General features: G+C 44.5%; 1 protein-coding gene across 1 annotated transcript in view; it reads left to right on the top strand.

The window, feature by feature from the left end:
- The window catches only part of Rcor1 (REST corepressor 1), a 78,332-nt gene that overhangs the window by 52,313 nt on the left and 16,042 nt on the right, over positions 1 to 9,977 (top strand). The window contains exons 4-5 of the mRNA XM_031357745.1: positions 5,393 to 5,445; positions 9,866 to 9,973. Of these exons, the coding sequence (XP_031213605.1) occupies positions 5,393 to 5,445; positions 9,866 to 9,973 (161 nt within the window). The remainder of the gene's footprint in view (positions 1 to 5,392; positions 5,446 to 9,865; positions 9,974 to 9,977) is intronic.

Consider the following 9,977-nt stretch of genomic DNA (forward strand, 5'->3'; position numbering starts at 1 on the left):
ATAGGGAGTAGCAACTAGCCATAAAGTAGACCTAAAAAGTCTGCTGAAGCATGAATTCAGAAAAATAGTTTGTTCTAGGCTGTGCTGCTGCAGCCTGTGCTGCAGGTTGTTGAAGATCCTGTTTCTCCAGCAGGGTCCACAGGCAGTGTCTGTGCTGGATGAAGAGTCAGATCACACGAGGCTGCAGCATTGAAAGCCCCCTTGTTCCCTTCAACATATTCTTAACTTTGTCCCCTGTGCCCAGGAGGATCAGGCATATAGAGGAAGTGACTTGGGGGAAGCATGTAAGCTTCCGGTATTGTACAGCTTGCTTCACTCAGCAGCCTACTGCTAGGCCTACAAATCAGGGTTAGAGACAGGTGACCCACTCAAGGCACTGGGATTCGGAGATTGCAACAGCTTTCTGATTGCCACTGTCCTGCCTGCCTAAGACGTGGAGGAAGGTGACAGTGAAATGAGTCATTTGTAAGACACTCTCTAGTCATGAGAAGGAAGTTTGGGGCATGAATGAAATAAATACATTAGAAGCCTGGAAATTGTGGCACACTCCTTTAATCCTAACACTTAGAAAGGCAGGGGCAGGTTGATCTCTGAGTTCAAAGCCAGCCTGGTCTGTAGAGCTAGTTCAGGTCAGCTAAAGCTACATAGAGAAACCCCTTCTCAAAAAACCAACAAACAAAAATATAAATATACATTATTAGCCACTGAAGTTGTAGCCCAGTGGCAGAAAATTGATTTAACATAGGAAAGGCCTGGATTTGTTTCTCAGGGCTGAGAAAAGTAACATAAAAGGAAGTATGTTTAGTGGGAGAGCCCTTGCCTAGCGTGGGTGAAACTACAGGCGTGATTTCTATCTAGCACTGCAGAAAAGAAATGTTATGACAGAGTTGATTTGATAGTTGTTTACACTTGCTTGTTTTAAATGTTTTCCTAATATCCCACGAAGGACTGGGGAGAGTCTCATTCTTGTTCTGTAGTTGAGAAGACGTTCAACAGCAGGTTCTTAGGACAAGTCAGGGCTTCCTTCCCTGCCACTCACCCGTGAGGACTATGGATGGTGCACGGCCTCATTCTACGCCCCCCTACCCCACCCTCTATGCCACTCACCCGTGAGGACTATGGATGGTGCACGGCCTCATTCTATGCCCCCCTACCCCACCCTCTTCTAGTAAAGTCAGACAGATCTTGATTCTTTGAATTATTTCGTTCACAGCCAAGTACACCCAGAGCTAATAAGATTGCTTTGAGTGTTCAACTCCCTGCTTAGGAACAGGTCAAGTAAGTTGATTTGATATTTGGTATGGAAGAGTTAAAGGGGTTTTGTATCTTTGTGCGTGCGTGCGTGCGTGCGTGCGTGCGTGCGTGCGTGCGTGCGTGCGTGTGTGTGTGTGTGTGTGTGTGTGTGTGTGTATTTTGAGACAAGGTCTCATCATGTAGCTCTGGCTGCTCTGGAATTCACTATGAAGTCCAAGCTTGCCCCATAGAGACTCACCTGCCTCCTGAGGGCTGAGGGTAGAAGTGTGCCCCACACTCGGTCCTGGTCTGCTCACACTTAAACCAATATGCAAATGTGAGTTCTGGAAAGGAGGGCAGAGTTATCCAGTTACACAGAAGTGCACTTAAGACCTGAAGAGAACTTAACATAAGCTGGCCTTGTGCTGAAGCAGCCATCTCTCTTGTCTCTTCCACTGTAGTCTTTACTGGATGGCTGGGGAATGGGTATTGTACGCACTGGAAATAGTAAGAAATGGTGTAGTTATATCTGACTTGTCTTCTCTTCTTCCTTAAAAGTATTCAGAATTCAGATGTTAGCTGTAGCAATGTCCATGTCCACCAGGTGGCAGAACTGCTGTACTTAAATGTTCCTTTTGCTTCTATGTGAGTTTAGGGATAACTTCTTTTATAATAATAAAAGGAAATGCCATGGCATTTCTTTTTTTTTTTTTTTTTTTTTTTTTTACCACACTCTACTGTGCTGGCAATTGAACCCAGAACCTTGTTCACACTGGGCACAATGCTCTACTGAGCAACATCTTCAGTCTTGTTCTTACATTCTTTCAGTGGTGTTTCCTTTGTAGTACCTAGTGCCACTGCAGATCATGGTAGTTTTTTAAAACTCCATTAAGACCATGAGCTTTGTCCTCAGCCTGCCTCATGGTGTGAGCCCGCTACTCTTGTAGACTATTCAGGTTCACAGTTTCTGAATCTCTGCAGTGTTGGGGTGGGGGTGAATTGAGGTTACCATAGCAATTTTCCATCTATGTTCTTTCTTTTGCAGTTGAATTTGAAACTCTTACTACTGATACTAGGACATTGTTTCATTGGATTAAAAAGATTAGCATAGAAACAAAGCTCAACCCAAAGCATTTGTTTCTTACTTGCCTTTGGTCCAAATAGTGAGTACTGCAACCCTAAAAAGCCATGGATTAGTATAATCTATGTTTTATGATCACAGTGGTGCATATCTGTCACTATGAGAGTTAATATCAGATGGTTCTCCATGTTTGTTTTGATGGTAATTGTCAAGTACACAAGAACGCATTGTGCGGTGGCGGCAGCCAGCACGGTGTTAGCTGAGAGCAGAGGGAGTCTGCCCACCCCACAGCTGATCCCAGTGCTTCTGACCTGCAGGCTGGTGGCAGTCCAGCAATCAGAGCCAGGCCTCTTCTCCCAAAAGTGAGCAGGATGCACTGAGGATGGAAGTCCCCCATGAGGCTCTGCACAGGACCCCTCAGCTGTCCGTGTCACCGAGACAGACACAGAAGTGTTGGAGAAGCCCTCAGGGAGCGTGGGCTTCTCTTGATCCATTTCACTTACTTTAAGCCCCTGTTATCTTTTGTGCTTATGAGAGCAGAGTTGATTTTCTTAGATGGAGAGTTTATTTTCATGGAAGTTAATTAACCGTGAGGGAGTTTTTGACTAACACAAGTCTCCCATTTCATCATTTGCACCAGCTGCTGTTCTGTGCAAAGAAAGGTAGGTGGTAGGTGTCCACCTCTCTCAGAACATCAGAGAGAAGTGAGGACCAGGTAGTGTAGGACAGGGCCCTGTCAGAATTAGTGTTGATATAGTTAACTCTGTCTGGGAAACATTTCAAGAAAAGAGAGAAGAGTGGCTGTCCACTGCTGATGCTCCCAGTTCGGCGACCTTGCTTTGCAGGGATCGTTGATATTCAGTGTTCAAAGCAAATTACAGTTGGAATCTCTGGGTTTAAAGCTAACCTGGTCTACATACATAGCAAGTTCTAGGACAGCCAGGGCTACATAGAGAGACGCTGTCACAAACAAACAGATGAAAAGCAAAAAAAAAAAAAAAAAAAAAAAAAAAAAAAAAAAAAAAAAGAAAGAAAGAAAAGGAAAAGCCAATAAAAGAAACAAAAATCTTGACTGTAAATCTTTTAATGGGCAGAACAGAGGAGGTTGGAGAGAGAGAGAGAGAGAGAGAGAGAGAGAGAGAGAGAGAGAGTGCATGCGTAAGCGTGAGCACCTGAATAAAGCAGAGAGAGAGACCAGAAAGTAGATTGGTTTCCTAGGAAGAGCACAAAGAGGCAGAATAGGGAAATAACTGGCTAACCTCATAGTATTTCAGTTGGTGGACATGAGAGTGGAGGAACTCATTCTCTCTCTTTTTTTTTTCAAAGATTTATTTATTTAATGTATATGTGAGTACACTGTACAGATGGATGTGAGCCTTCATGTGGTTGTTGGGAATTGAATTTAGGACAGACCTATTCTCACTCCAGTCAACCTTGCTCCAGTCAACCCTGCTCACTCCAGCCCAAAGATTTATTTATTATCATAAATAAGTACACTGTAGCTGTACAGATGGCCATGAGCTATCATGTGTGTGGCTGCTGGGAATTGAACTCGGGACCTCTGTCAGCCCTGCTCGCTCCAGTGTAATTCACTGTAGCTGTCTTCAGGCGCACCAGAAGAGGGCATCAGATCTCATTACAGATGGTTGTAAGCCACCATATGGTTGCTGGGATTTGAACTCAGGACCTTTGGAAAAGCAGTTGGTGCTCTTATCCACTGAGCCATTCTCACCAGCCCCCGGAACTCATTCTCATGGTAGCTGGCATTGGCCTGCTTGGGAAACTTGGCTGCTCTCTAGGCACACTACCATGAACAACTCCATTTTAGTTTTAATTATTTAAATTTTGGGTGTGTCTATTCACACTCTTGTAAGTGTAGAGGTTAGAGGACAGCTTGCTGTAGTTGACTCAGGACTGATGTGTCTGTCAGGAGTGGCAGCAGGCTGCTTCTGCCTCTGAGCCACCTTGCCAGACCCTATTTTAATTTTTTAAAGCCCAGTCTTTTGGGCCCCAGTCTTGAAAGTAAGTCCAGAATGATAGTAACAAATTTTTATTAAATAGTAAGAACCTATAGGTTGCTATAGCGAGGCATTAAAATAGCACATTCTAGGGCAGACACTGCTGTAGAGAGAGCTATTGTCACAAGTTCAAAGTCAGTCTTGACTTTGTTGCAAGCAAACACAATAAATAGAGGCAGAACTTGGATTGGATCCTGGCCCTTCATGAACACAGCCGACCTGCTACCTCTACTTTGGGGACAGACAGCACCGGCATTGGGGGCAGACAGCACCGGCACTTGGGGCAGATACCACTGGCATTGACTTAGCAAACTGTCTTACCTCTGTTGGATTTCAAGGATAATGGCCAAAAATCTGTCTACTGACTGGCACAGAGTAGGTTCTTTATGGGTGTCAAGGCTCCACATGTTCATGTACTCATCATAATCTTTAGATACTCTGGAGATCCGCCAAAATGATTGCCTTAAAGTAGCTGCGATAGTTGGCTTTGTCAGAGGCAGCCTGCTCTGTGTAGTGAGATACCTTTCAGACAAGCAAACAGAACAGTAGCTCAAGTGGCATTCTTTTTTTGTTTTGTTTTATTTTAAAATTGCAAAATATTATATATAAGTGTGTGTTATTTGTGTCATGCCTGTGGGATTACAGCAGAGACTAGGAGAGCCAGATTCCCACTTTCCTAAGTTGGAATTACAGGGAGTTGTTAGCTGTCTGAGTGCCAAGAATCAAGCTCAGGTCCTCCAGAAGACTCTGTGGTACTCATAACTGCTGAGCCATCTCTCTCTTTATCCTCTTTCCTTTAACACTGAATAAGTTTCTAAATCCTAGAAGATAGAAGTTCAGGCAGAACGTGTAAAATGTTCATAGTCTCACTGTGTGGCAACAGGTTAATATTTGTGTATATCCATTTGGACATTTTTCTGGGGGATTTAGATATGCACCAGGGTTGTATTCTATGTTGTATTTTTTTACTTCTACGTGAGCACAATAGGCTTTGAAGGAGACCTCTCTGGTGTGTGTAGTCTTGCTGTCCTCAGGCTGATTACTGGTCTCTGTTTTTCAGTGGACGAGTACATTGCGATTGCCAAAGAGAAGCACGGGTACAACATGGAGCAGGTAACAGTTGATTTCTTTTCTTTTCTTTTCTTTTCTTTTCTTTTCTTTTCTTTTCTTTTCTTTTTTCTTTTTTGGTTTTTCGAGACAGAGTTTCTTTGTATACCCCGGCTGTCTTGGAACTCACTCTGTAGACCAGGCTGGCCTGGAACTCAGAAATCCACCTGTCTCTGCCTCCCAAGTGCTGGGACTAAAGGAGTGCGCCACCACTGCCCGGCAGCAGTTGATTTCTTGTTGTGGAAAGCAGAGCTGGCCCACCAGGCAGTGCCTTCTCTGGGCTGTCAGCCTTATTGAGTGGGCAGAAGGCAGTAGATGCTAACTAGTTTGGATTTCTCATTGGAATGTGTGATTGGTTTCTCATCCTGTTGTACAATGTCTTAAAATCCCTTAGAATATCTGATTGTATAATGACTTATGTATCTCAGACTTGTTGCTTACAACACCCAATTGACTGGCTGAGTTGAGGTACAGGTCTAGAGTTCTCAAATGAGCTTTTGCCTATAGATGAGCTTCTCACAGCTGCATACAGATTTCCTTTGTACTGCAGGCACTTCTGTGTGACCATGACCTGGAGACAAAGTTGCCATCTATGTTCTCCCTGTCATAGCCTTCGGAGCATTGTCAGCCTACCCCAGAAAAGGAGCCTGGAAAACACCTTAAGAGGAACATATTTGAGTCTTTTAGAGGAGGAAGCACACACAAACTCACTTGTAGAGCAGATAACCAGTTAACAGTAGAGAGCACACCCCACGAGGGTCGGAGGCGCCTGTGGTATAACTGTTGCAGCATATCTGTTCTGTAAAGACTTGAAGCTTTAGACCTGCTGGTGGTGTCCTGCGGCTTTAATCCCAGCACTTGGGAGGCAGAGGCAGGCGGATCTCTGTGTTTGAGGCCAGCCTGGTCTACAGGGTGAGTTCTAGGACAGCCAAGGCTACACAGAGAAACTTGAAGCTTTGGTTATTTCCTGTCCACACACAGGCCGTAGCTCTCTCTCCCTTATCTGCAACTGCACATTTATTCCTGCAGCAGCTTGCATGTAGCTTGTGGGAACTGGAGTATGCAAAAGCATACTGTTTTCCATGTTGGAAATCTGAACACTTGATCTCTGACCTATGACTGCTGTTATGATCTAAGAGCAGGCAGAGAAATCAGTGGTTATGTTGCTGACCCTCCCTGTTGAGTTCCTTTCCCTGGTGGAGTCACATTCAGGGCCAATGCCCTCACCCTCTTGCTCTCTCTACATTTTTCTTTTCAGAGAGGCAGACATTAAAGATTAAGGCAATCAAATGGAACAACATTTGAGGAGAAAATTAGAAAGTTGCTGTGTATGTCCAGGGAAAGGAATAGGGACAAAAAAGATCTAAGAAGTCACGCCTCATGCTGATCCTTGCCGCACAGGCAGTTCACAGTTATTATAAAAAGTGCAAAAGAAGGAGACTGCACCTGGGGAGGCCAGCATCTGATCGTCAAGGCTACTGCATGGTTAAATCTAGATGTCCCGTTTGTTTGTTTGTTTTAAGAATTATTTTAAATATATGAGTAGCTGTCTTCAGTCACACCAGAAGAGGGCATCAGATCCCATTACAGATGGTTGTGAGCCACCATGTGGTTGCTGGGAATTGAACACAGGACCTCTGAAAGAGCAATCAGTGCTCTTAACCCCTGAGGCATCTCTCTAACCCCTGGATGCCCAGTTTTTAGCTGAGAACACACAAAGTATACCTCAAAGCCAGAAAGTATGGGCACTGAAGGAAAAACCTTTTGAGGGCAGTCATGAACTTGTCTGTTCACCCCAGTTAAAACACCAATAACAGAGCAAAGAGACGGTTTCAATCAAGCCTTCTGCAGTGAGCCAGTGAGCTTTCAGATTACCTGCAGGAGCAAGAACTTGCTAGTTTCTGTTTGTTGCTGTGATAAAACATCCTGACAAACAGCAGCTTAGGAGCTCGTTGCACGATCTCCCAGCAGCTTGACCACTCACTGTGTTCTCTCCCGTCCTTAGTTCACTGCACGATCTCCCAGCAGCTTGACCATTCACTGTGTCCTCTCCCGTCCTTAGTTCACTGCACGATCTCCCAGCAGCTTGACCATTCACTGTGTCCTCTCCCGTCCTTAGTTCACTGCACGATCTCCCAGCAGCTTGACCACTCACTGTGTCCTCTCCTGTCCTTAGCTCACTGCACGATCTCCCAGCAGCTTGACCACTCACTGTGTCCTCTCCTGTCCTTAGCTCACTGCACGATCTCCCAGCAGCTTGACCACTCACTGTGTCCTCTCCCGTCCTTACTGTGTGTAGCCTGGAGTTGGGGAGGGGACGCTTGTAGATCTTGTAGCTTAGGAACTTCCTGAGGTTTCTGAGTTTTATTTATCTTGAATCTCAAGAACACTTCCTCTAGGATAGAGTTTTTAATTTTTGAGAAATTGATACACAAGAATTAAACCAACAGAAACTATTCCTCAAAAATACCTGATATTACCGGGCGGTGGTGGTGCTCGCCTTTAATCCCAGCACTTGGGAGGCAGAGGCAGGTGGAATTCTAAGTGAGTTCCAGGACAGCCAGGGCTACACAGAGAAACCCTGGTCTCGAAAAAAAAGAAGAAAAAAAAACACCTGATGTCAGATGTGCTACTTACACACATCCTTAAACACACTAGGCTCCATCGCTAAGCTGTAGCCCCACACTGCTGAGCAAGCTACAGCCCCACCCACCATTCACCCCAAGATTTTAATTCACTTCATAACGCTCAGAAGGGCCATTTTGAGTAGGCAGATTAATGCATTTGAACACGGGACAATTTGTTTTATTGTTCGTGGTACTGGAGGTGGGGTACCAGGATATCCTGTATGCTGAAGAAGTATTCCACTATTGAACTATACTCCTAGCCCAGGAAAAAGCAAACTTTGTGTTTGAAGAGGGAGGGGATGAACAAGAGTGAGCAGAACCCAGGGATCTTAGGAGACATCCTCAAGGAGAACAATGAAGTGTTGGGAAGCTTCAGGAGAAGGAGTTAGGAGAGATTTCAAAGGGGAGAAAGAAAAGGACAGAAGCCCCTAAAATTGATGCCATCTAAAATAGCTCAACATACTTCAAGACAAACTTACTCACACCAAGATTCAGTGTGAAATACTCAAAAGCCAAAGCTGCAAGAAAAAAGCCATCCATGGCCTGCTGAGGCTCACCAGTAAAGTTAGCACATGTGTGATTGGGAGCTGAGTCGAGTCCCAAAGACAGGGTGACATGCTGTATTGGAAGTGGTAAGGGGAAAACAAACAAACAAACAAACAAACAAACAAACTTTCAACCAAGAATTGTTTGGTTAGTTGGAGAGATACTCAGCTTAGTGGCAGGTCCTGGGTTCACTCTCTAGTACAGAGACTGGGAAAGGGAAAACATTCCTATACCTGACAGACCTCGTCCTTCCGAAAAGAGGGGCTGGTGAGGTGGCTCAGTGAGCAACCAAATCTGATGACCTGAGTTCATCCCTAGAGTCCACGCTGCTGGAAGGAGAAAATGCCCTCACGCCAGCTATGCTCTGTCATACACATAAGTTCTTTGACTTTCGTGCATGTGTGCACACACACGTGCATTCAAGCACACAAACACACAGCTAAATAAAATTATAAACAAAGACATTAACAGGTTTTAAGGATACTAAAGGACTCCACGTGCATTAAGTCTGTCCATACTTCTAGGCTGCTGTAGGATCCAGAGGGAGAAAGGAAAGACACCAGACAGTGACTCAGATCCAGATGAAGGAGTAAGGCCAGAGTCAAGTCTTTGTAACTCTGCGTTTCCCACATAGCCTAAGCAATGCCTTGAAAACATTAGCTTGATTTTCTTTGTCTAATATAGGATATATCAGAATTCTGTGGTGTCCACAACTGAAAGGGATGAAATGGCTGTTTAAGAAACTAAATTTTTACATTTTGTTGAAACTACTCTTACATAATAAAAATTCCAATCTGAATCTTACAAGTTTAGAATGTTCAATATAATCCCTGTGGTAACCAAAAAGAATAGCTAGAAACCTGTAATCCCATCCTTAGGGAGACTGAGGCAGGAGAGTTGAGTGTGAAGCAGGCATGACTTCATAGGGAGACCATATCCTGAGGGACAAAAATGTCTGTTTTCCACTCATTTGAGACACTGTCTCACAGAGGTTGGAATCCTAGGCAGTTGGTTGCTGGGCCTGGAGCAAAGCATTTGGAGGGAAGAGCACGGCTACTGGACAGGACGGATGCTAGAGTGTACTTGGGGTGGGAGACTGGAGGTCACACTGACTGCAGAAGTCAGGATGCCTCGGCTCTCCACAAGTCTCCTCACCTATCTGTAGTAAATACACAATGCTTGTTTGCAGTTTTCACTCCCAATTTAATGTTTCATTTATATGTTCTAAAATTTTGCCAATATAATTTTTCTAGGCTCTTGGGATGCTCTTTTGGCATAAGCATAATATTGAAAAATCGTTGGCCGACTTGCCCAACTTCACCCCCTTTCCAGATGAGTGGACTGTAGAAGATAAAGTCTTATTTG

The sequence above is a fragment of the Mastomys coucha genome, unplaced genomic scaffold (genome assembly GCF_008632895.1).
Source record: "Mastomys coucha isolate ucsf_1 unplaced genomic scaffold, UCSF_Mcou_1 pScaffold6, whole genome shotgun sequence".
NCBI classification, from domain to species: Eukaryota; Metazoa; Chordata; class Mammalia; order Rodentia; family Muridae; genus Mastomys; species Mastomys coucha.